The sequence below is a fragment of the Octopus sinensis genome, linkage group LG19, assembly GCF_006345805.1.
Source record: "Octopus sinensis linkage group LG19, ASM634580v1, whole genome shotgun sequence".
NCBI classification, from domain to species: domain Eukaryota; kingdom Metazoa; phylum Mollusca; class Cephalopoda; order Octopoda; family Octopodidae; genus Octopus; species Octopus sinensis.
Genome location: NC_043015.1, coordinates 42701504 through 42728214, shown reverse-complemented (window position 1 = coordinate 42728214; position 26711 = coordinate 42701504). Strand labels below are relative to the sequence as shown.

At 38.8% G+C, this 26711-nt stretch overlaps 2 protein-coding genes across 3 annotated transcripts in view; one reads left to right on the top strand and one right to left on the bottom strand.

Moving 5' to 3' along the window:
• The first annotated feature begins 1147 nt into the window (after positions 1 to 1147).
• LOC115222301 (transmembrane protein 14C) lies at positions 1148 to 12385 on the top strand. Its single transcript, XM_029792477.2, has 4 exons — positions 1148 to 1307; positions 5113 to 5214; positions 8470 to 8557; positions 12164 to 12385. The coding sequence occupies exons 1-4, from the start codon at positions 1232 to 1234 to the stop codon at positions 12210 to 12212; spliced, it is 315 nt and encodes a 104-aa protein (XP_029648337.1). The 5' UTR covers positions 1148 to 1231; the 3' UTR covers positions 12213 to 12385.
• A 7893-nt stretch (positions 12386 to 20278) lies between these two features.
• LOC115222165 (probable ubiquitin-conjugating enzyme E2 W-B) overlaps positions 20279 to 26711 on the bottom strand; it is a 42090-nt gene continuing 35657 nt past the window's right edge. Inside the window, exons 3-6 of one of the 2 annotated variants that reach the window (XM_029792307.2) lie at positions 25321 to 25423; positions 22646 to 22801; positions 22210 to 22285; positions 20279 to 20889 (exon numbers count right to left, since the gene is read on the bottom strand). In XM_029792307.2, coding sequence (XP_029648167.1) covers positions 20876 to 20889; positions 22210 to 22285; positions 22646 to 22801; positions 25321 to 25423 — 349 coding nt within the window. In that variant the 3' untranslated portion in view covers positions 20279 to 20875. Of the gene's footprint in view, positions 20890 to 22162; positions 22286 to 22645; positions 22802 to 25320; positions 25424 to 26711 lie in introns of those variants that run through there. The other variant, XM_036511468.1, reaches the window with a different exon arrangement.

Sequence of the window (26711 nt, the reverse complement as noted above, 5' to 3'; positions counted from 1 at the left end):
TCGTCCGTCTTTACATTCTGAGTTTCAATTCCACCAAGGTCGACTTTACCTTATTGGGTCGATAAAATAAGTATCAGTTGAACGCTGGCATCGATGTAATCGACTGGCGCCCTTCCCGCCAAATTTTCTGGTTTTGTGCCAAAATTTGTAACCATTATTAATAACTATTTTAGAGAAAGTTGAATTCATAATAATGACTGTGCTTGAATGGAGGAAGCACAAGATTAGCAGCTCCGAGAAACAGAGGCCTTTGTAGTAACGAGGAGGAAAGGCAGAGATAGGAAACAGCACCCCTCTTCGCTAGATATTGGAGGTTATCTCTGAATGCTCTCCAAGATGTCTGTGTACACAACAGCAGCAACGGTGGGGGCGATTTGGCCCAGTGGTTAGGGCAGCGGACTCGCGGTCGTAAAGACCGGGCATTCGATTCCCCTAATATTTTATATTCAACATTTCAGGTATTCAATAAGACAATCAATACCTCATTTCATTTTACTATATATATATATTATTTATACTATATATTCTATATTCAACATTAATATTATAAAGAATATAAATAAAACATAAAAAACTGACAGAGTTGGAATTCCTTTGAATAATATATATCCCTCTATACACAATCATACAAACCCCTTTATATATATATATATATATATATATATATATTCTTTCTTTTCTTTTACATGTTTCAGTCATTTGACTGCGGCCATGCTGGAGCACCGCCTTTAGTCGAGCAAATCGACCCCAGGACTTATTCTTTGTAAGCCCAGTACTTATTCTATCGGTCTCTTTTGCCGAACCGCTAAGTGACGGGGACGTAAACACACCAGCATCGGTTGTCAAGCAATGCTAGGGGGACAAACACAGACACACACATACATATATATATATACATATATACGACAGGCTTCTTTCAGTTTCCGTCTACCAAATCCTCTCACAAGGCCTTGGTTGGCCCGGGGCTATAGTAGAAGACACTTGCCCAAGATGCCACGCAGTGGGACTGAACCCGGAACCATGTGGTTGGTAAGCAAGCTACTTACCACACAGCCACTCCTGCGCCTATACATACATACATACATACATACACACACACACACACACACACATCGTTCTTTAGAAATAAAGAGAAAAAGAAGCAAGACTAGAGAGTTACCTCCCTTGAAGTATATCCGTTTCTTTTTATTTACATTGTTTCCTCGAAGAAATATAACACAATAATAGAAAAATGCCGATCGATTATATAGGAACCGCTTATTCAGCCACCTTGATTTTAGGGGGCATCATGGGTTATGTTAAGACTGGTAAGTTTTTGTGGGGCTTTACATATTACTTATTCTCCACCAATTTCCCAGCTTTTAGAAAATAACACTTCAAGGGGCAAGGTGCCCCAAAACTTGACATCAAATTATAATTATGCCTTGTTTTATCTCAACCCCTTTTATCTGTTGAGATGTTTTAAGGTTGTTAAAGGAACATTTTGGCTCGTGTGTAGCCGACACTTGTTGTATATAGATTTAATTTAATGCACGTGATTTTCTTGTTTTTAATTAGGTTCTTTATCAGTGACCTAAAAATGCAATTAAAATGTTTACAATTAAGAATCAACGCAGCAGCTTTAACGAATTTTTCCTTTATTCTACTAGAATCGCTAGAAATTAGGAAAAAAATATATGTTGATTCTTTACAGAAACACAAGTATCTGTTTCGTCTAGAAGAATAAGTATAATTGTAAAGGCAATTATATATATAATTGTACAAGATTAAAAGTGTGTCACAGAACGAATATACTGACAAGGTACCTGTTAGCGGCAAAAAATTATCGGAAATACATTTTTTCCTAATGCAACAAAATCAGTTATGTTTATAATGATTTTTCCGTATGTAGAATGAAAATAGATTTATCTCGTAATTGCAAAAGGCCATATAGTATGTGTGACATTATGTCCTTGGTGTAAGGGGACTTTGCCTTTCTCTGGAATGCCGATGTGGTGCTTGTTTTTTTATTTTTTCCTGTTACAAGTCATATCCATAAATTGTACTGGTCTAGAAACTACTCGTCACTTCATCGGCAAAAGCAAATGAATATTTCTAAACCATTCTATATTATATTCCTCAACTCTCAGTCAAATTTATTACGAAAGCCGAGGAATAGCGAGAAAGCACATGGTTCCAAACAAAATATCTCTGGCTCTATTATCTACGGCAATATTGCCGGCTTCCTCTTCTGACTCCACTAACGGAGTTTCGAGTGAACTGTTTCGTTTATTAATCATGTTTTATTACTATATACATAGTAATAAAGTACTATTTGAGAACAGTGGTCCCGGTGTGCGCACTCGCGTAGCTAGCTAGTCCGCGCTAACTAGTCGTGACTAGTCGATCCTACAACCACTACCTAGCAAATGTAAATAAAACACAAAATAAATAATTTTTGTTAAACAAAGTAAATAAAACACAAAAACACAAATTAAATAATTTTTTAAACAAAATAAATAACACAAAAACACAAAGTAAGGATCGACTAGTCACGACTAGCTACCGCGAGTGCGCGCACCGGGGCCACTGTTCTCAAGTAGTACCATATATATATATATATATATATAATGCCTTTTTAATGAGTTGCGGTGTTGTCTTCTCTTCTAAGGCCTACTTAATACCGAGCTATCAGTAATGAAGTTTTTTAATAAATATGCCTTGATTTTTCAACTTCCTGTCTCGTTTTCAGATCCCTGTGCAAGGTCAAAAGCACGCCCACCTGAAAAACTTAACGATATATCATCCAGATTGTTCTAATCTATTGTTACGTGTTTTAACACGCTAGTGGTTCTGTGCTGTATGTGTAATTGAGGTAAAGTGGTTTAAGGGAGATAATTCATTCATTTCCTTGGTGCAATGGATGTTAAAATACCTTGTAGATATATAAATATTATTACACCTTTCTCTCTCTCAATAGCTTCGACATCATTTGCCTCCAATAACGTAGACTAGTTCTCATCATTATCATCGTTTAACGTCTGTTTTTCACGTTGGCATTGGTTGGACGGTTTAATAGGAGCTGGCCATCCGGCAGGGTGCTGTTCAGACTCCAATTGTGTGTTGTTGCATGGTTTCTATGGCTGGATGCCCTTCTTAATTTTTATTTTATTTATGCGCCCTTTCCAAGCCTAGCCAGGCACATGGGCCCAGTTTCCTGGTTTCTATGGCATATGTGTTCCTCCTAGCTGTACAGGATGCTAGTCCATAGCGTTACTCAAGAAACAGGAAGAAAGAGTGAGAGAAAGTTGGGGTGAAGGAGTACAACAGGGGTCGCCACCATCCCCCACCAGAGCCTCATGGAGCTTTAGGTGTTTTCGCTCAATAAACACACAAAGCCCGGTCTGGGAATCGAAACCGCGATCCTCCGACCGCAGTCCTACTGCGTGGCATCTTGGGAAAGTGTGTTCTACTATAGCCTCAGGCCGACAGAAACTGAAAGAAGCCCATCGTAAATATGTCTATGTATATATATATATATGTCTGTGTTTGTCCCCCCAACATCGCTTCATAACCGATGCTAGTGTGTTTACATCCCCCGTAACTTAGCAGTTCAGCAAAAGAGACCGATAGAATAAGTCCTGGGGTCGATTTGCTCGACTAAAGGCGGTGCTCCAGCATGGCCACAGTCACATGACTGAAACAAGTAAAAGAGTAAAGAGAAAGAGTACTGTTTGTACTTCGTGGATTTTCACCGATTGCAAGGGGCGGGGCTTTGGACCATAACACCCATGACATTTGAAGGATTGTTGTATATCAAATAATATTACACTGCTGTATATAGTGGCTATTTAAGCAATGTGTTCATGGATAATTAAGGGGTTAGATTGGTGGTGATAAAGGGGCAAAATCTCCTGAAATGTGGCATATACGGCCATTATCCATTTTCCATCTTTGATCTAATCAAAGGAACCCCAGTCATGCGCAAGAGGAGTGTTGTATTTACCCCGGTTCACATCACATTTGTTGTGAAGTGAATAACTTCTAAATCACAAGTTAACATTTCCATGGTGGTCATCTGTCCATTGAACAAGTTCAGGTCCTCACTAAAAGAATTCTTTACTCGTTATTAGAGCACCATCTGAGCGTGATTGTTGCCAGAGCAGCCAACTGGCTTCCGTGCCAGTGGCACGTAAAAGTGCACCATTCGAGCGTGATCGTTACCAACGTCGCCTTACTGGCACCTGTAAAAAGATTCGAGCAAGGTCATTGCCAGTGCCGCCTTGACTGGCCCCCATGCCGGTGGCATGTAAAAAAGCACCCACTACACTCTTGGAGTGGTTGGCGTTAGGAAGGGCATCCAGCTGTAGAAACTCTGCCAGATCAAGATTGGAGCCTGGTGCAGCCATCTGGTTCGCCAGCCCTCAGTCAAATCGTCCAACCCATGCTAGCATGGAAAGCAGACATTAAACGATAATGATGATGATGATGATGATCTCATTGCTGTTTACAGGTGGTGCCTTGGATATAAAATGTCATAACAAACTCAGTTCTGGTTTTAATTTCTTTAGAAAATCTGGTGGCAGTTAAATTCCTTAGAGGTGCATGTCTGGAGGATGGACATAGAGTAGAGATGCACAGCCAATTACATTAGTTTGTTGCTTGTTCCTTCTCGAGCCATGCCTGGCTCATAAGAGCCAGTTTCCCAGTTTTCTTGGCGTTTAGGTTCCCCACCTGGACAGGACGCCAGTCCATTGCAGGTGAGCTGCAAGATGCAGGAGGAAAGAGTGAGAGAAAGTTGTGGTGAAAGAGTCAGCAGAAGTTTGCCATTACCTTCTACCGGAGCCATGTGGAGCTTAGGTGTTTCGTTCATAAACACACACATCGCCCGGTCTGAGATTCGAACCTGTAATCCCTCGGCCACGAGTCCGCTGCTATAACCACTAGGCCATGTGCCTCCACAATTACATTAGTAGATTCTTTGAATTCCATTTGGATTTTTTCTTTTTGTGTTTGTTTTAACTGAATCATCCTTATTTTAATCCATTATTTTAATCCATTATTTTAATCCATTATTTTAATCCATTATTTTAATCCATTCTCCATGTTTGCATTTTTTGTTTGGTTTTGCAGGAAGCGCAATATCAATGGCTGCTGGAATTAGCACAGGTACCCTGGCTGGAGTTGGTGCATACCAGATGTCTATGGACCATAAAAATGCTGGACTTAGCTTATGTAAACAGACCAAAATTTTTTTGTCTTTCTTATCACCATTATCATCACAACTACCATCATCATCACCATCACCACAGTCATCTTCTAAGGATTCGTTTGTTTTCTGTACTGACATAGGTTTAATGATTGTGCTATTAGAAGAAATGAGGTACTCAGAAATCCTGATGGTTTTATCATCATCATCATCGTTTAACGTCCGTTCTCCATGCTAGCATGGGTTGGACGGTTCGACCGGGGATCTGAGAAGCCAGAAGGCTGCACCAGGCTCCAGTCTGATCTGGCAATGTTTCTACGGTTGGATGCCCTTCCTATCGCCAACCACTCCGTGAGTGTAGTGGGTGCTTTTTACGTGCCACCCACACAGGTGCCATGTAGTGCTCTTAGGAGTAGTTTGTCTACTTTGGTCCTCACCTGACACTCAGCTCTCACTTGTGGCTCCTTGAAGCTGTTAGCATGCAACAGTGGCCACACTCCGGCTAAACCATGGTGAGGTTAGCTATAGCGCCTCAAACCTTCAGTGAATAGAGTTTGTCTACCTATGCATGTGAAGACTAGACCTAGCGGACTGTGTGCAAGAAACTACCAGATTGATTCAGAGGGAAGGAAGGTGGAATAGCAAGAATATTTGTATATTACAATGTTTTTATACATCATATATCATGTATCATATATTAGCGTTTTCGTCCATTCTAGTAGAGTTTTCAAATTGAACAGTTCAATTTAACAACTCCACTAGAATGGACGAAAACGCTAATATATGATATATGATAATATACAAATAAATATCTGTAAATATAAAACCAGGATTTCTGAGTACCTCATTTCTTCTAATATAAAATACCTGTACATCATCTCCAAACCCTCTAATATATATATATATAGCTCTCTAATTGTTTTGATCTTGTGTCCTTGCATAATGGTTGGTTCAACATTCTTGTATTATTACGATACATGAGTGATAACATATTGCTACTCACCTTCTGGGTGGGCACGAGCATGGCTGTGTAATCAGAAGTTTGCTTCCCAACCACATGGCTCTGGGTTCAGTCCCATTGCATGGCACCTTCAGCAAGTATTTTCTACTATTGCTTCAAGCCAACCAATGTGGTATGTGTGTGTGTGTATATATATCATCATCATCATCATCGTTTAACGTCCGCTTTCCATGCTAGCATGGGTTGGACGGTTCAACTGGGGTCTGGCAAGCCCGAAGGCTGCACCAGGCCAGTCAGATCTGGCAGTGTTTCTACAGCTGGATGCCCTTCCTAACGCCAACCACTCCGAGAGTGTAGTGGGTGATTTTATGTGCCACCGACACAGGTGCCAGACGAGGCTGGCAGACGGCCACGCTTGGATGGTGTTTTTTATGTGCCACCGACACAGGTGCCAGACGAGGCTGGCTGACGGCCACGCTCGGATGGTGTTTTCTTATGTGTCACCGACACAGGTGCCAGACGGGGCTGGCGGACGGCCACGCTCGGATGGTGTTTGTTACGTGCCCTCAGCACGGAGGCCAGTCGTTGCGGTACTGGCTACGATCACGTTCGGATGGTTTTCTTATGTGCCACCGGCACTGGTACCACAAGGATACAAATTCCATTGATGTTCATCTATTTTGATTTGGTTCGATTTGATTTGATTTGATTCGATTCGATTCTCACATGCCTCAATAGGTCTTCACAAGTGTCACAAGAAGGAAGGTATGCACAGGTGGACTGACTACGTCCCAGGTAGGGGCCACGGATTATGGCTTCACTAGTCTTGCCGGGTCTTCTCACGCACAGCATACTTCCATAGGTCTCGGTCTCTAGTCATTTCCATGGTGAGACCTAACGTCCGAAGGTCGTGCTTCACCACTTCGTCCCAGGTTTTCCTGGGTCTACCTCTTCCACGGGTTCCCTCAACTGCTAGGGATTGGCACTTTCTCACACACCTATCTTCATCCATTCTCGCCACATGACCATACCAGCGCAATCGTCTCTCTTGCACACAACAACTGATGCTTCTTAGGTACAACATTTCTCTCAAGGTACTAACGCTCTGTCGAGTAAGTACACTGACATTACACATCCATCGGAGCATACTGGCTTCGTTCCTCACAAGCTTACGCATGTCCTCAGCAGTCACGGCCCATGTTTCACTGCCATGTAGCATAGCTGTTCGTACACATGCATCATACAGTCTGCCTTTTACTCTGAGCGAGAGGCCTTTAGTCACCAGCAGAGGTAAGAGCTCCCTAAACTTTGCCCAGGCTATTCTTATTCTAGCAGTTACACTTTCAGCGCACCCGCCCCCACTATATATATATATATATATATATATATATGTTGTGTGTGTGTATATATATATATGTTTGTGTGTATATATATGTATATATGTTTGTGTGTATGTGTATATATATATATATATGTTTATGTGTATTATATATATATATATATATATGTTTGTGTGTCTGTGTTTGTCCTCCCATAATTGTTTGACAACTGATGTTGGTGTGTTTACATCCCTGTAACTTAGCAGGGGTCAAATAAGTACCAGTTACGCACTGGAGTCGATCTAATCAACTTAATCCCTTTGTCTGTTCTTGTTTGTCCCCTCTATGTTTAGCCCCCTGTGGGCAATAAAGAAATAGAAATGTTGTAAAATTAAGGTGACAAGCTGGCAGAATTGTTAGTACGCAGGGCAAAATGCGTAGCCATATTTCGTCTGCCGTTACGTTCTGAGTTCAAATTCGGCCAAGGTCGACTTTGCCTTTCATCCTTTCGTGGTCGATTAAATATGTACCAGTTACGCACTGGGGTTCATGTAATCGACTTAATCCGTTTGTTTGTTTGTCCTCTCTGTGTTTAGCCCCTTGTAGGAAGTAAAGAAATAGGTATTTTATCTGTTGCTACATTCTGTGTTCAAATTCCGCCGAGGTCGACTTTGCCTTTCATCCTTTCGAGGTCGATTAAATAAGTACCAGTTACGCACTGGGGTCGATATAATCGACTTAATCCGTTTGTCTATCCTTGTTTGTCCCCTCTGTGTGTAGCCCCTTGTGGGTAGTAAAGAAATAGGTATTTCATTTGTCGTTATGTTCTGGCATGGGTTGGACAGTTCACAAGGCTTTGGTCGGCCTGAGGCTATAATAGAAGACACTTGCCCAAGATGGCAAGCAGTGGGACTGAACTCGGAACCAGGTGGTTGGTAAGCAAGCTACTTACCACACAGCCACTCCTGTGCCTACATTTATTTATCTTACCTTCTCTGCAGGTGTCAGCACTTTCATGACAGCTTTGATGGGGTACCGTTTTGCGATGACAAGGAAAATAATGCCAGCTGGTGTCATCGCAGCTGCAAGGTATGTCATCTTGATTTTATTTCTCATTTTTTTTTCTTTTTCACATATTTACTTGTATCAGTCATTGGAATGTGGCCATGCTGGAGCACTACCTCAAAGGATTTAATCTAACAAATTTTATCTTTAACCTATAACTTGCTTCAGTCATTGGACTGCGGCCATGCTGGGGTACCGCCTTGAAGCGTTTTCAGTCAAAACAAACTGACCCCAGTACTTATGTGTTTATTTAAGTCTAGTACTATCAGTGGAACCACTAAGTTACAAGGATGTAAACACACCAACACCGGTTGTCAAGTGGGGTAGGATAAACAGATGCAAAGACACATACACACACGACAGGCTTTTTTCAGTTTCTGTCCACCAAATCTTTGGTCCACCAAGGCTTTGGTCAGTTCAAGCTATAGTAAAAGATGCTTGCCCAAGGTATCATATCAGTGGGACTGAACCCAGAACGATGTGGTTGGGAAGCTTTCTTCTTACCACACAGCCACACCTCAATACTTTTTTTTTATTTTTTAATGGCTGTTATTCTATCAATCTGTATTTCCCAAACCTCTAAATTATGGGGATGTAAATAAACCAGTACTGGTTGTCAAACACAAAGATATCCACACACACACCAGGCTTCCTCATAGTTTCCGTCTACCATATTCACTCACCAGACATTGGTGAACTTAGAGATAAAGGTGGAAGACACTTGTCCAAAGTTCTACATGGTTATGAAGCAAAGTTCCTCTCCACGCAGCCATTCTTGCATCTTTACCCACGTGTCATAAAGTACAAAGTACGCATCCAGGAAACAGGGACTTAGTTATTTGTGGTTATGTCTACAAGTTAAGCTTACAATTCAACTTGCGTTCTTGGAACCAGCAGTAAAGACTCACAGACTCTGCCAAGAATTTTGAGATTCTTTGCGTCTCTAAGTAACCTTCTATTAACCGTTAAGCATTCAGATTACTCTGTCAAATCATCATCATCATCATCATCGTTTAACATCCGCTTTCCATGGTAGCATGGGTTGGATGGTTTAACCTGGATCTGGGAAGCCAGAAGGCTGCACCAGGCTGCGGCCTGATCTGGCAGTGTTTCTACATCTGGATGCCCTTCCTAACGCCAACCACTCCATGAGAGTAGTGGGTGCTTTTTATGTGCCAGGGGAGGCTGGCATCGGCCACGATCAGTTGGTGCTTTTTACGTGCCACTGGCACGGATGTAATTCTCTTACTCTTTTACTTGTTTCAGTCATTTGACTGCGGCCATGCTGAAGCACCGCCTTTAGTCGAGCAAATCGACCCCGAGACTTATTCTTTGTAAGCCCAGTACTTATTCTATCGGTCTCTTTTGCCGAACTGCTAAGTGACGGGGACGTACACACACCAGCATCGGTTGTCAAGCAATGCTAGGGGGACAAACGCAGACACACAAACACATACATATATATACATATATACGACGGGCTTCTTTCAGTTTCCATCTACCAAATCCACTCACAAGGCATTGGTCAGCCCGGGGCTATAGCAGAAGACACTTGCCCAAGATGTCACGCAGTGGGACTGAACCCGGAACCATGTGGTTGGTTAGCAAGCTACTTACCACACAGCCACTCCTGCGCCTATAAATAATGCTTCTTTATCTTCACATCATTTTTAATTAATCAGGCATCATCCTGTAGCCTCAAGATTCTGCAGTGTGGTTGGTGTTAGGAAGGGCATCCAGTTGTAAAACCCATGCCAGAACTAACACCCAAGTCTGGTGCAGATTCTGTCAACTACTGACCAGCTACTGTCAAACCATGCCAGCATGGAAAGCAGAGATTAAACGGTGATGATGATTGTAGGGTAGGTGTGAGAGGCCTGATCTGGTTGAAGTAGACTATTTTGACCAGATATAACTGGCAATCTGTTTCTTGCTATTTGTCCATTTTGGGAAGGGAAATAACTCTGATATTAGATTTATCTCCCTTGATTACCATATCCTACTTCGAGCAGTGGTTCTCCACCAGGATCCAGATGAGATTTTGTTACTAAAATTTATCTTCAATAAAATGGTTATACTTCTACAATACACAAAATATATATTTTATATATATATATATATATATATAAAGCACGACCTTCGAACGTTGGGTCTCACAGAGGCAATGACGGAAGACCGAGACCTCTGGAAATACACTGTGACGGCGAAGACCCGACAAATGATGTGAGTTCATGGCTGTCTCCTGCACCAGCTTCACATTGTAGCCCCAGCTCTTACAAAGTGCCTTGGAACGCAGGACGGCCTGCTGTACTTACCTTGGATCGTAAGGTGACCTGCTGTGCTTGAGGAGACCTATTGAGTCAAGTACATCAACATCAAAAGATCAAATGGAAATTGTAATTGTGATATCTATGCCGGTGGCACGTAAAAAGCACCATCCGAACGTGGCTGATGCCAGTGCCGCCTTGACTGGCTTCCGTGTCGGTGGCATGTAAAAAGCACCAACCGATCGTGGCCGTTGCCAGCCTCCCCTGGCACGTAAAAAGCACTCACGGAGTGGTTGGCATTAGGAAGGGCATCCAGCTGTAGAAACACTGCCAGATCAGACTGGAGCCTGATGCAGCCTCCCGGCTTCCCAGACCCCGGTCGAACCGTCCAACCCATGCTAGCATGGAAAACGGACGTTAAACGATGATGATATATAAAATCTAATAAATGCGCCCTTTTAAAGCCTAGCCAGGCTCATGGGCCCAGTTTCTAAGGCGTATGTGTTCCCCAGCTGGATGGGACACCAGTCCATCTCAGCGTTACTCATTTTTGCCAGCTGAGTGGACTGAAGCAACGTGAAATGAAGTGTTTTGCTCAAGAACACAACGCGTCACCCGGTCCAGGAATCGAAACCACAATCTTATGATCACAATGCTGACACCCTAACCACTAAGCCACGCACCTCCACAGATGTATATATACAATTCCTAAATATTTAATTATAAAACTATAACAGGATTTTTTTTTAAAACCTGGGATAGCAATGTATCAGAAGGTGGGGAGTTGGTTGAAATTAGTAGAGTGCCAAGAGCACCATCCAAGCATGATCGTTGCCAGAGCAGTCAACTGGCTTCCCTGCCAGTGGCACGTAAAAGGGCACCATTTGAGCGTGATCGTTACCAACATTGCCTTACTGGCACCTATGCTGGTGGCATGTGTAAAAGGATTCGAGCGAGGTTGTTACCAGTACCTCCTGACTGGCACATAAAAAGCACCCACTACACTCTTGGAGTGGTTGGCATTAGGAAGGGCATCCAGCTGTAGAAACTCTGCCAGATCAGATTGGAGCCTAGTGCAGCCATCTGGTTCACCAGCTCTCAGTCAAAATCGTCCAACCCATGCTAGCATGGAAAGCGGACGTTAAACGATGATGACTTCATTACTGGTACTTTATTTTATCAAGCCCCAAAGGGACGAAAAGTAAAGTTCGATCTCAGCCAGCTTTCAATAAAGGGCTAAGGGCCATAAGAAATCTGTCAAATACTTCAATCTATTTACCTTTTGTTCGTTTGTTTTTCTAATAATAATTAAACAAATAAAGCTCAAAAGCCATACATTTGTTTTTTCTATTTTTATTTCCAGCACACTTGTTTCACTTCGGAATGGTATGAACCTTTATATGAAGACTTGAAGAATTTGGTGCAAGAGAGGGAACAATATCAATCATCATTAGTGAGGAACTCAATGTCCTGAAAGAGTAGGGGTGGGGAGAAAGAATTATAATTTTAAAAAATCATTCGTTAATAGAACTTAATTGCTTCTCTGCTTTTTGACAATAAATTTTCTTTTTTTTAATCCAATGTATTTTTGAGTGGTTTGTCCTGTTTATCTTTTCAGAACTTATTGACATTGTCCAGGTATAAAGTATTTAATGAATATTGCTGTATATTTAGAGAAAAGAAAAAAAAAAACATTTCTTTTAAGTACCATCAGACCAGTAGCATTTACGATCACCTATGACAATTCTGTAATATTTATAACACAATGTTGAATATCTCAAAACTTAAAATTTTGAGAGCTACATACAGGCGGCAGTTTAAGAGGTATTTGGTGGTATTGGAAAATTAAATACTCAGATTTTGTTTCACTAATTTACAGCCGTTTCTCTAAGTAGCAGTGCACTCAGAGCTAAGCGTTTCTTCAGAGCCATAGATATTGTAGTATAGGAGGCAAAAATTGATTAATGCTTATCAATTTTTGCCTTCTATACTACAATATCTATGGCTCTGAAGAAGCTATCAGATGTTGCAGAAGCACTTAGCTCTGAGTGCACCGCTACTTAGAGAAACGGCTGTAAATTAGTGAGGCTGATTACATAGCTCCTGTTCTTTTGTCATTCATTAATTATAATATGCTCTGTACTCACTTAAGGCTTTATTCTATACACCGATGCCTAAGCAAAATCATAAAATCTATTATTTCTATGTATACATATTTGCATGTGTGTGGAGCATGCATTTAACCCTTCAAACATGGAAAGCAGAAATAACTGCTCAAAATTTAATTACTGTTGACTGGGGGGGAAACGGTTTTACCATACGGTTCAACTAAACTTCTCTTTATGCAGGTAAGAAGTGGGGGCACACCTCCAGTGACACTTTACAAAAAGACAAGTTTTCAGATTTTTTTTTTTTCTTTTTGTAGATAATTAACATCGAAATAATCATGAAATTTAATCACACAGTCAAGAGTTAATGCATTTCATTTTCCAAATACTAATTAATCATTTAATATCCTTTCCACTATTGCCACAGGGCCTGAAATTTGGGGGAGGCGGGTAAGTCGATTACATCAACTCCAGTACTCAACTGGTACTTTAATTTATCAATCAACATCAGTGGAAATTGTAGCTGTGATACTAGTGCCGATGGCACGTAAGAGAACCATCCGATCGTGGCCGTTTGCCAGCCTGTCTGGCACCTGTGCAGGTGGCACGTAAAAGGCACCCACTACACTCATGGAGTGGTTGGCATTAGGAAGGGCATCCAGCTGTAGAAACACTGCCAGATTAGACTGGAGCCTGGTGCAGTCTTCTGGCTTCCCAGACCCCAGTTGAACCGTCCAACTCATGCTAGCATGGAAAACGGACGTTAAACGATGATGAACCCCCGAAAGGATGAAAGGCAAAGTCAACCTTGGAACATAAAGATGGGTGAAATACTACTAAGTATTTTGCTTGGCATCTTTTGGTTCTGCCACGCTCGCTGCCTTAATTATTCAATGCCACCAAATATTTCCAAAACAGGCCATTCTTTAAGCAATGCTCTGTGCACCTTTGTATTGACTGCGGAACAATATTAAGAATATATTGTTCTGTACAGAAATTCTTTCCTGAATAGCAAAGTATTTCCAAGCCGTTACACAAGTGTGTGTATGTGTGCACACGTGTGTTTGGTAACTAACGAACTTCACAACCAAAAATTTCAAACATTCTTGTTAACAGATTTTAGTTAACAGACAAACAAGTGTTTTAATGCTAAGAATACAAGCTGTATAGTTTAGTTAAATTAATTCTATAATTAGTGATCTAACTAACTATCAAACTAATTTACCATTTCACATATACCACACTTAATTAGTTCATTAAATCTACTGTCCTAAAAATGAATTTTTTTTTTTTTTTTAAATGTATATATTTTAAATGTATTTTTAAATGTATACCAGTAAAGCACAAAAAGGATTTTTTAAAAAAAAATGGCAATGTGTAACATTTACTTGCTAGAAAAGAATTTTTTTTTAATACAACAATTAACACCAAAATACACTGGCAAAAGCTATACAAATGAATTTCATTTAATTTGACAAAATCTAAACAATAAAACCAATTTTAAGTTCAACATAGTTTTGTTTTGCAGAGGTTTTTTTTAGTTTTTGGGTTTTTTTTTTTAATTTGTGCTTCTAATTACACCTTTCATAAAATTTCTGATGTAACATCACCTAGGTTTTAATTAAAATTATCAACAATTAAGACAGTAAAATAACCTATTTGTTTACATATATCAAACTGTTATTGAAATTTTTTTTTTATGCAAAATTATAAATGGTCTTAATTTAAATATGAACACTAACCATTTTGGCACCAACCCATCCGAGACCTTCTCTGGCTAGGATACAAACATCAGGCTTCAAAGTTTTCTAAATTATCCCATATATACCCCTGGCTGCATTTTCCTACTTGTTTGGGCCTGAACTTACCAGGAAGCATCTGACTTCCAGATTGTGAAAGCTTACCATAAACATTTAATCTAAATACAGGGAAATTTTAAGACTTCATTTTTTTTTTTTTTTTTTTTAATGGGCATAAATGGGTTAAAAAATTCCATCAAAATTTCAATTTATGTTCCAGACTCCAGCTTAATAATGACAAAGTTAGTTCACCCAATTCATTATTTTCAAAATTAATAGAAACGAAAGTAGAATATTTCAACAGAAATACGGTAAGGAAACGGTTAATATTTTTTTTTTTTTGCAGTGTTAGACCAAAGGCAGTCTCAAGGATGATGATGATGATGATGGGGAAGTTAACAAGCAGACAGAGAAAAAGATTGTTAACTCTGTTTTGCCAAATTTTAACTTCTGCTATTTGATAAAAATCGAATCTGATAAAAAGATTTTATTTTTTTTAAAAAGTTACCTAAATCATTACTATTCTATATTTTTTTAGTTTTAGTAGGGAGCAACTGGGAGAGGCTAAATTTTACACTAATTAACAATTATAATGTTAATTATTAGTCCTTCGGCATTTAAACCGATCATATTTGGCCTGTATATTCTGCCTGTTTTACATTCAAATTGGCCAGATCAGGTCTCTCACACCTACCCTACAATGCCATCTAAATCTTGATGCTATGAAATAATGCAAGATGAATCCAAGACAATGTGAATGAATATGCATTATATTTGACAGAATAATCTGAACATGGTTAAAGGATTAAAGAACTTAAAAAACATGGTTAACAGAAGAATTTAGAAAAAAAAATAATAATAATGAAGTAATGAGGACTAAAGAAATGAAGCAAAACAACAAAAATCTACAACTAAGGCTTCACCGGAAATTTCTCAGCAAAACTAAACGACGCAATGATATGAAAACTCAAATCTATCAAAAATTTTTTCTTCGGTTTCTAAGTTTAAATTGCTTGATACTATGTTTAGTAAATAGCTCCCTACAATAAACACACTATATATATAACACACACATATATATATATATATATATATATATAGGTAAAAACGGTAAGATAACAAAAGAAAGAAAGAGACCTCAATATTATGTAAATAGAGGAAATTTATCTGTAAAATAATATGTGATAATTATTCAAAAGCCAAGATGGCCAGATAACCGAAAAGATGGTGTTGTGGATTTCCACCTCGGCATCCGAAACTCAGAGTTTTATCTTGGCTTTTGAATAACTGTCACATATTATTTTACAGATATATATATATATATATTGGTAAAAACGGTAAGATAACAAAAGAAAGAAAGAGACCTCAATATTATGTAAATAGAGGAATTTATCTGTAAATGTGACAATTATTCGGTAGCTAAGATAAAACTCTGAGTTTTGGATGCCGAGGTGGAAATCCACACCACCGTCTCTTCAGATGGTGGATAACTAAAGAGATGGTGGCGTGAATTTCCACTTCGGCATCCGAAACTCAGAGTTTTATCTTGGCTACTAAATAATTGTCACATTACATTTACAGATATATATATACTTGTGTTTGTGCACACACAATACTGATGGTTTTTGTAGAAAAAAACTTTTGAAAGATTGTGCTCTCTTCATTTGGTAATCTAAATCTGATAAAATATAAATAGTAAAGTAATGTTACTGTAAGCTAATGTATAAAAGATCGAAGTTACTGTGTATGCATGTGCGCACATTAGCCTTTTAGCGTCCAATTTTTTTATGCTTGTATGGAACAGATGAAATTTGTTGAAACAGATTTTCACTCTAGTCGGATGCCCTACCTGTTGCCAACCCTTCCCTGTTCCCTAGCAAGATGATTTTCCCCCAGCAATGGCTGGACACATTCCCAAGGAAGATAGCAAACGATGTCAGTGGTTTTAAAAGTATCACTCATTTACAAGTACTGCACCACATTGAGACAAGCGGACACACAGACACACATATATGCAGGTTATTCATTTCTGATATTCCATGAAAACATTTTCGGCCATGAGGAAACATTCACTTGCTTGGAAGCAGGTGAAGGTTGGTGACAGCATGGGCACCCAACCCATCGAAAAGTGGCCCAATTGAATTACTGCACCACATTGAGACAAGTGGACACACAGACACACATACATGCAGGTTATTCATTTCCAATATTCCATGAAAGCGTTTTCGGTCATGAGAAGTCATTAACTTGCTTGGAAGCGGGTGAAGGTCGGTGACAGCATGGGCACCCAACCCATCGAAAAGTGGCCCAAATGAATTGCTTCCATGTAAGCACGGAAAAATGAATGTTAAAATTACACGCATCTGTGTGTGTGTATACACATACACACAAACATGTTTATATACAGCCACAAACACAGCTATATTATTGCACTTAAATCTATCAAATAATGTCAGCTATCCTCTACCTTTATAAGGCCACATTTTGTATCCTTAGAAATGAAAATAGAAAGAATAATGCAATAAAATTTGACGTCTCCTTTCAGACAAAAATCAAAAATTTAACTTTATAACAAAAACAGAAATGGGTTGTTCTGGTACTTGAAGATGACCGAAGGAGAAATTGCTTTGTGTAAAAATGGAAGATACACAAGGAAGATAACGGTTTAAAGAAATCAGTGATTAATTGAATATACGTTAGCACTGAGTGTGTGTGCATGTGCATGCATGCATGCAAATGTGTATTTGCATGTGAGAATGTGTGCATAAATGTATACCTGAGTATATATCTGTATGCATGTATAACCATGTGTGTGTACGTTTGTAGGTGTGCATGTGCGTATACGTTTGTGTGTGTATGTTTGAAGGAGTGTGTGTGTGTTCGTTTGTAGGCATGTGTGTGTGTGTGTGTGTACGTTTGTAGGTATGCATGTGCGTGTACGTTTGTGTGTGTATGTTTGAAGGAGTGTGTGTGTGTTCGTTTGTAGGCATGTGTGTGTGTGTGTGTGTGTGGTGTGTGTGTGTGTGTGTACGTTTGTAGGTATGCATGTGCGTGTACGTTTGTGTGTGTATGTTTGAAGGAGTGTGTGTGTGTTCGTTTGTAGGCATGTGTGTGTGTGTGTGTGTGTGTGTGTGTATGTTTGTAGGAGTGTGTGTATGTTCGTCTGTAGGCATGGTGTGTGTGTGTACACGTTTGTAGACGTGTGTGTACGTTTGTAGGTGTGCATGTGCGTATACTTGTGTGTGTATGTTTGAAGGAGTGTGTGTGTGTCGTTTGTAGGCATAGTGTGTGTGTGTGTGTGTGGTGTGGTGTGTGTTGTGTGTGTGTGTGAGTACGTTGTAGGTATGCATGTGCGTGTACGTTTGTGTGGGTGTGTATGTTGTGTAGGAGTGTGTGTATGTTCGTCTGTAGGCATGCGTGTGTGTGTGTACACGTTTGTAGACGTGTGTGTACGTTTGTAGGTGTGCATGTGCGTATACGTTTGTGTGTGTATGTTTGAAGGAGTGTGTGTGTGTTCGTTTGTAGGCATATGTGTGTGTGTGTTGGTGTGTGTGTGTGTGTGTGGTGTGTGTGTGTGTGAGTACGTTTGTAGGTATGCATGTGCGTGTACGTTTGTGTGTGTGTGTATGTTTGTAGGAGTGTGTGTATGTTCGTCTGTAGGCATGCTGTGTGTGTGTGTACACGTTTGTAGACGTGTGTGTACGTTTGTAGGTGTGCATGTGCGTGTACATTTGTGTGTGTATGTTTGTAGGCATGTGTGTGCATGAGTATGTTTGTAAGCGTGTGTGTGTGTTAGCGCAATCATAAAACCATTGTATGAGACTAAGGCATCATCGCAGAATTGAACCTATGCAAACTAACAAACTATTGAGATGTCACAAAAACAAAGAACATCACCTAAAAACAACTTATATCAAGTAAATAAAAAAATTTTTTTTTTTAAATTTCAAAAACAGCCACCATAAATAAAACAAACAAAATTGGTCTGACTCAAGAAACACACACACACACACGCTTCATTTAAATTTTTATATTTGTACATATTCCATTGTTTTCTAGTTCAAACCTAAACATTTTAGCACAAATTTTATTTTCTTTGAAAAAAAAAAAACCAGCAAAACAAAACAAACAAAAAAAAAATCAAGAAATTCTCTCTTGGAAGGAAACTAATGTTGAAAATCAAAAACAAAAAAATAATAATATAAAGATTGTTCTAGAGAACCGTCTTTCAATAATAATGTTTTACAATAAAAACCAGAACTTTTTTTTTTTTAAGGTTAATTCTGAAATAAGAACAGTAGTCTTTCTTCTATAGACACAAGGCCTGAAATTCTGTGGGAGCTGGTTAGTCAGTAACACTGGCCCCCAGTACTTAGCTGGTACTTTATTTTATCAACCCTGAAAGGACAAAGGGCAAAGTTGGACCTCAAAGAAATTTGAGCTCAAAGCCAAGTCAGAAGAAATATCAGCAAAGCATAGAGTCCAGTGTGCAATCATTTCTGTCAACCTACCGTCACTTTAATAATAATAATAATAATAATAATAATAATAATAATAATGGTTTCAAATTTTGGCACAAGGCCAGCAATTTCAAGGGAGAAGGTAAGTCGATTATATCGACCCCAGTATTCAACTGGTACTTATTTTATCGAGCCTGAATAGACAAAAGGCAAAGTCGACCTCAGCAGGGTTTGAACTCAGAATGTAGCAACAAGCAAAATACCGTTAAGTATTTTGTCCAACTCCTTCATGATTCTGCCAGCTTGCTACCTTAAAAATAATAATAATAAATCCTTTCTTTTGGAGGCGCAGTGCCTCAAATTTGTGGGGATGGGGGACTAGTCGATTATACTGACCCCAGTGTTTCACTGGTAGTTAATTTAATCGACCCCCGCCGAAAGGATGAAAGGCAAAGTCGACCTCGGTGGAATTTGAACTCAGAATGTAGCAACAAGCGAAATACCGCTAAGCATTTCGTCCAGTGTGCTAACAATTCTGCCACCTCGCCGCCTTCTTAAGAATTGTAGTTTCCAATTTTCGCACAAGGCCAGCAATTTCAGGTAGGAGATGAGTCAATAAGTGTTGAGCTGGTACTTTATTTTATCAACCTCAAAAAAAAAAAAAAAAACCAAAGGCAAAAGTGACTTCTGCAAAACTTGAGCTCAAAGAGTAAAGAACCAGAAGAGGTGGCACTTAGCATGGTAATGATTCTCCCATAACAATAAGGACTTAAAATTTTGGCAAAAGGCCAGCAATTTTAAGGGAGTAGGTTGAGACAATTACATTGACCCCAGTGTCCAACAGGTGCTTATTTTATTGACCCTGAAAGGATGAAAGGCAAAAGTCACCCCTCCGTGGCATTTGAGCTCAAATCATAAAAAAACTGGAAGAAACACCTTTAAGCATTTTATCCGGTACACTAAAGATTCTGCCAGCTGGCCAACCATAATAATAATAATAATAATTAATAATAATAAATAATAACAATATTTTCATAGAAGCCTTTACATTAATTAAATACTAATTTTTGGTTGTAGTTTTTGGAGAAGATTGATAAAACTTGACACTTGGTGAATTGAAGAGACCAATTTAATAAATTGTGCTAAATAAAATATTTTAGTTTTGTTGTTGTTGTTTATTTTGTTTTCACTTCTTTTTTTTTTTTCGGAAATTTTTTTTTTATTAAGTAATTTCAAGTATGAAGGTATTTTAGCTTAATTTAATTATCATACATGCTAAGTGTGAATAAATATGGAAAAAAAAAAAAAAATTGCTTTTGTTTAACAAAGCAAAAAAAAAAAAAAAAACAAACTTAGAAACTAAAATTTTTTTTGTTTTTTTTTTCAACTGTATAAATGAGCCAAAATACAAAACAAAAAAAGGGAAAGAGGGTGTTGAGAGGGGGAGAGAGGGGTTTTAAGAGAAAGATAAAATGATGCACTCTAGGGGGTTTATAGTTCTGCAATTGTGGTTGTTAGTTAACCAGATTTTTTTTTTTTTTAATCATTTTATTCATTTTTTTTTTTTAATATTATTTTTCTTCTTTTTCTGTGAATCTTCAATAGTAATAATATTCAGTGTCTGGAACATAACCAGATTATTACTTTGATCAAACATTGTCTGCCAATTTAGGGTGTTTGCTTTTAGAATAATAACGGTAATCCACTTTCATACTGTATCATCTGAAATGAATTGGAAAAAAAAAAGAAAAATTAATTTTTTTTTAAAGTTAAAACAATTGAAATCTGTTACTGATGTTAAAGTACAAGAGAGAAAATCGTTTTAAAGCCCTTACAAACACAGAATTATGTAAAAGACAGAGAGAGAGAGAAAGAGGAAATAAATAAATATATTCTTCATTTAAGAAGGGCATCCAGCTGTAGAAACCTTGCCAAATCAGACTGGAGCCTGTGCAGCCCCTCAGATTACCAGCCTTGGTCAAACCATCCAACCCATACCAGCATGGACAACAGACATTAAAAGATCATCATCATCATCATCGTTTAACGTCCGTTTTCCATGCTAGCATGGGTTGGACGAATGACTGAGGGCTGGCGAACCAGATGGCTGCACCAGGCTTCAATCTTGATCTGGCAGAGTTTCATCGTTAAACGATGATGATGATGATGATTATGATACTCAACATTCACAATCAGAAATGATCAGCACAAAAATCAAAATATAAATATAAAGTCTTTTTAATCAAATGCTGAAGCTAACACATTACTGTACCAGCAATTCTCCTGAATTCCAGCATCCAATTCAGCCTCCTGATTCCCATCACTTTTAAATACAGCCCCAAGATGCTTAAACTTCTCCACTTGCCTCAGTGATGTTCCACTAACACGCAGAGTGCAGTGGGAAGACTGTCTAGATAGGACCAAACCAATATGTAAGGTGCTATCTAAATTCAACTCTGATTTACATCAGTGATGACCCGACAAATGAAGTGAGTTCATGGCTCGCAGGATGGCCGCTGTGCTAACCTTGGATCGTAGAGTGACCCGCTGTTCTTGAGGACATCTATTGAGTCAAGTACGTCAACATCAAAATAAAAATCAAATGGAAATTGTAGTTAAGACACCCGTACCGGTGACACGTAAAAAGCACCATCCGAATGTCGCAGATGCCAGCGCCGCCTGACTGGCGTCCGTGTTGGTGACATGTAAAAGCACCAACCGATCGTGGCCGTTTGCCAGCCTGCTCTAGCCCCTGTGCCGGTGGCACGTAAAAAACACCCACTACACTCACGGAGTGGTTGGCGTTAGGAAGGGCATCAAGCTGTAGAAACACTGCCAAATCAGACGAGAGCATGGTGCAGCCTCCATGGCTTACCAGGCCCCAATCGAACCATCCAACCCATGCTAGCATGGAAAACAGACGTTAAATGATGATGTTGATGATGACATTGCTAATAAACTGTTTGTTCAGAGAAAGCAAAGATAACACTTATGAAATACAAATATAATTTTAAATATTATTAAAGGAATTTAGTAACATACCATGATACCACCATTTGGTCTTTTTGGGATTTTTGTGTGCTGTTTTTACATAAAAACCATTGTCTGGGGGGCGCTTCTGAATAGATACAAAAAAGAAATTTATATTAAAATGTTTGGTTTCACAAAAATACGTTTATAAATTATAAATCCAAGATGCGTGATCTTTGGGAAGAGATGTGAGTGATGGTTATGAGTTTTGATCAAAGTTTGATGAATCAGAGTGATCTCAAGTTGAACAACAACATTACAAGAGATTCTGAAATTCAAGAATAAAATTGGTTAAATTTGGACAAGTGTGTGGTCATAGAAGAGACAAGAAGCACAAGGTTTCAAAGAAGACCTTCAAAAAAAATTTTCGTGTCGTTATTGCGAGATTACGAAAATAACAGTTGTTTGTTCTGGGAGAGATGTTTGCGAAATTCCGGTGAGTTCTTACCTTTTCTCGGCAGCTGGAGAGCATACTGATGATACTAAGGCAGATGGACTGTACAGACAGGGCTGGAGACCAGTCATCAGATAATATTGAAAGACAAATGTGACCGTTGCTGTAAACGTGTGGGTGAACAGGTATGTTGTTACCTATAAAGGTCACCTGCAAGGGAAAGAACATTGGCACCAATTAGCAATTTACATGAGTTTTAGAGGTGTGCATGCATGCATGCATGCATGTGTGTGTGTGTGTGTGTGTGTGTGTGTGTGTGTGTGTGTGTGGTGTGTGTGTGTGTGTGTGTGTGTGTGTGTGTGTGTGTATGTGTGTTATATATATATATATATATACATATATTATATATAATATATAATATATATATATAATATATATATATAAATCGTCGCCATGATAGATCGTTAGCCACTATACACATTTTTTTCTCTCCTTGTTTTTTCTGTGTACCTTTCTGTAGAAGAGCGTAGGCTCAAACGTTAAAGACTTTTTCTATTCCTGAGCGTTATGCTAATACATCTGTTTTGTACACCACCTGTCTTCGTCTTTTGTTTTTTTCATAAACTCTCCCTCTATATATCTCTTATTATAAAAGGCAGATTTTATCTGCCTCCCTTTGGGAGTTATAGAAATCTACAATATAGGATTTCTTCAATTACAATTTACCTAGCAATTTTAAGAGTACAATGCATCGCGTCATGCCAGGTCCAGTTTTTAAAATTTAAACTCCAATTAAGCAAAATTTACAGAAAACTCACATTCTGGTGTGTGTGTCAAATGCTTTTCTTAGTCTGGTTTACACCACACGCAAACGCACACACACACAAAGGGAGCGAATTGTTTCACTGACGCTATCACCCTTCTCCTCCTTTGTTTTTGCAAGTTGGCAGCTATTAAAGTGAAAACAGTGAATCCGACAGCGATTAAGAACACGAATTAGCACCTGAATGGAGTGAAAATTTAAAAACTGTTTCTTTCGGTGAGTTTTCTGAAGAAACTGGACCAAGCCACAGACTTTCCCAGAAGAGTAAAGCCTTACACTATTTCTATTTACTTTTTCAAATGAGCCCATTTGAAATCATTACGGCAGAAACGAACTGTTACGCTAAACGTAAACAAAACGAAAGAAACGATAGTTTGTTATTTCCCACAACCTTAAATGAAATTAAGGCCTATTTTACCATAAATATTATTATGGGTATCAGAAAGTTACCCAGAATAACAAATTCTATCGTAAAATTTTGTTGTATACCCAATTGAATATTAGCTAATAACCCATTTTCTATAGCGATGTTTGAACAAAATTTTAATAATTTTACAGAAAGTTACCCAGAATAACAAACGAGCCCTTCAGGGTATTAGCGCGCGTCTACGATGAGTCTACGATTTAAAAAAAAATTACGATCATATTTTTCCATTTTAATGCATTTTTTTCGCTTTTATATAAGGGAAGTAACTCTCTAAAAATATCTACGATGTGTCAACGATTTAAAGAAAAATTTACCTTAATTTTTTTTCAATTTTTAATGCATTTTTTTGCTATAACTCTCTAAAAATGCTTATATAGTTATTTCCCTTACAAACCCGAGCAACGCCGGGCGATACTGCTAGTATATATATATATATATATATAAAAACAGCAAAATGTCTGTGTGTGCGTCCTTTATACAAATCCACAATTTTTCAGTTAGAGGGTTCGCACTTTCTGTGGTCATTCAAAACCGTCCAAGGGTGGTCGTGCACATCTCTACATTTCCCCAGTCACCCCGCAAAGCCATTAAAAAATCAATAGAAGTGACATTTTTGTGGATTTTCTATCCAAAACCCAATCAAAATGCCCGAAACTTGATACGCCAATTGAATGCCAGCTAGCTGTATGTGACTGGTCGGATATTTCGACAGTACTCGCGTGTATGTGCGCATGCACGCAGCTGTATATGCATGCACTAGCACTATGACCCGGCGTTTCCGGGTCATAGTGCTAGTATTTATATAAATAAGGATAAGATCGTTAATTTAAAAATAAAATAACGATTTTATCAAGTGGTCAGCATGGAAAGAATAACCTTCAAAGGTAATAATTATTGAAATAGATACCCTAATTTATAATTATATATATATATATATATATATATAATATATATATAATATATAAATAATAATAATAATGAAATTATTGTATACAGTGCTCAGGTGCACCACAACTTGTCAGAAAGTGCATATAAAGTACATGCAGTAATGTAGAAATGTCTGGAAAGTGAACATGCTTGTGTGTGTATGGAGGGGAGAAAATCAAGTGTAGTGTTTGCGAATCTCAGGAAGCATGGAAGTCTTGAAGGATGCAGTGCTCCGACAACTAACAACCGATGCCGGCAGTTTGTTCCACGCTTCAGCAACTCTCAGCGTGAAAAAATGTTTGCTGAAGTCATGGGAGCTGTGCTGTTTTCTGACTTTGTAAATATGTCCACGGGTGTTAGATGGGTGGAGTTTGAAAAGGTGCTCAGAGTTATTGTTTCATCATCATCGTTTAACGTCCGCTTTCCATGCTAGCATATATATATTATATATATATATATATATATATATATATATATAAATGTGTAAATTAAATAAGTGTAGTGGGTGCTTTTTACGTGCCACCGGCATGGGAAAAGTTAAACGAAACCTACCTGAGGAGACTCGAATGGATAACGAGGACCAAACTTAAAACAGAGTTTGAAGCTCTCACCACCGTACAAAGTGCCAGATGCACCATCCAAATCGACAATCCATCTGGAAAGGAAAGCAAATTTCTTTCAGACAAGGGAATTAGAAAGTAAAGGACAAGTTCATGCAAAACCCCAGTTCACCTATATACAACAATAAAATGGGCAATTAACAGTATATATGTAACCTGTATAGGTTTATAAATAGGGCTAATTAAACTATTTCTCTTGGCAGAATTTGAACTCAGAACGTAGCAGCAGACGAAATACCTATTTCTTTACTACCCACAAGGGGCTAAACACAGAGGGGACAAACAAGGACAGACAACAAACGGATTAAGTCGATTACATCGATCCCAGTGCATAACTGGTACTTAATTTATCGACCCCGAAAGGACGAAAGGCAAAGTCGACCTTAGCAGAATTTGAACTCAGAACATAGCAGCAGACGAAATACCTATTTCTTTACTACTCACAAGGGCCTAAACACAGAGAGGACAAATAAGGACAGACAAACAGATTAAGTCGATTACATCGACCCCAGTGCGTAACTGGTACTTAATTTATCGACCCCAAAAGGAGGAAAGGCAAAGTCGACCTCGGTGGAATTTGAACTCAAAACGTAACAGCAGCCGAAATACCTGCTAAGCAATTCGCCCGGCATGCTAACATTTCTGTGAGCTAGCTGCCTTTGAGAGAAACTAATCATTCACCTTAATGATTAATTCTGTTCAAGAAAGTCATGGGTAGACAACTCTTGGAAAGTAAACTGATTTCAAAAATAGACTTCAGCAGGGAGTGAGTGACCTCAAGAAGTATAGCAAAAAATGGAAATATTTTGGGATTATAAGATCATCCCGGTATAGTGAACTCTTATGTAGTTTCAAAGGGGATCATCATTAATCCCCATTTCATGTCCATTTCCATTGGATGGTTTGCTAGCCAGCCAGAGAGCTGCACCAAGCTCCACTTGTCTCTGTTTTAGTATGGTTTCTACAGCTGGATGCCCTTCCTAACATGACCCACTTTACAGAATGGACTGGGTGCTCCATGCATGGGAGCAGCACAGGGATTCCATGCATGGGACCAGCATGTGATCTGGCTACTATTTCTAGCCAACTGACCAATCACAGGTGCCATCATTAGTCTTAGCTAAAGATTGATTTTCTAATGACACATGATATGACAAAATTGGGGGAGGGGCATAGTTGATTAAATTGACCCCAGTAAGTCACTACTGCTTATTTTAATGAAGCTGGAACATTGTAAACGAGATTCAAGCACAAAATGTACAAAAGGGACAAACTAAATACCACAAGGCATTTTTTTGTGTCTGCTCCTCAGGCATGGCTAGT

Bases quoted from the DNA above. Each gene is read 5' to 3' on its own strand.
- LOC115222301 (XM_029792477.2), top strand. From the start codon at position 1,232: ATGCCGATCGATTATATAGGAACCGCTTATTCAGCCACCTTGATTTTA. The intron at 5,215-8,469 runs GTAAACAGACCA...CCTTCTCTGCAG, and splicing joins AAATGCTGGACTTAGCTTAT to GTGTCAGCACTTTCATGACA. The intron at 8,558-12,163 runs GTATGTCATCTT...TTTTATTTCCAG, and splicing joins GGTGTCATCGCAGCTGCAAG to CACACTTGTTTCACTTCGGA.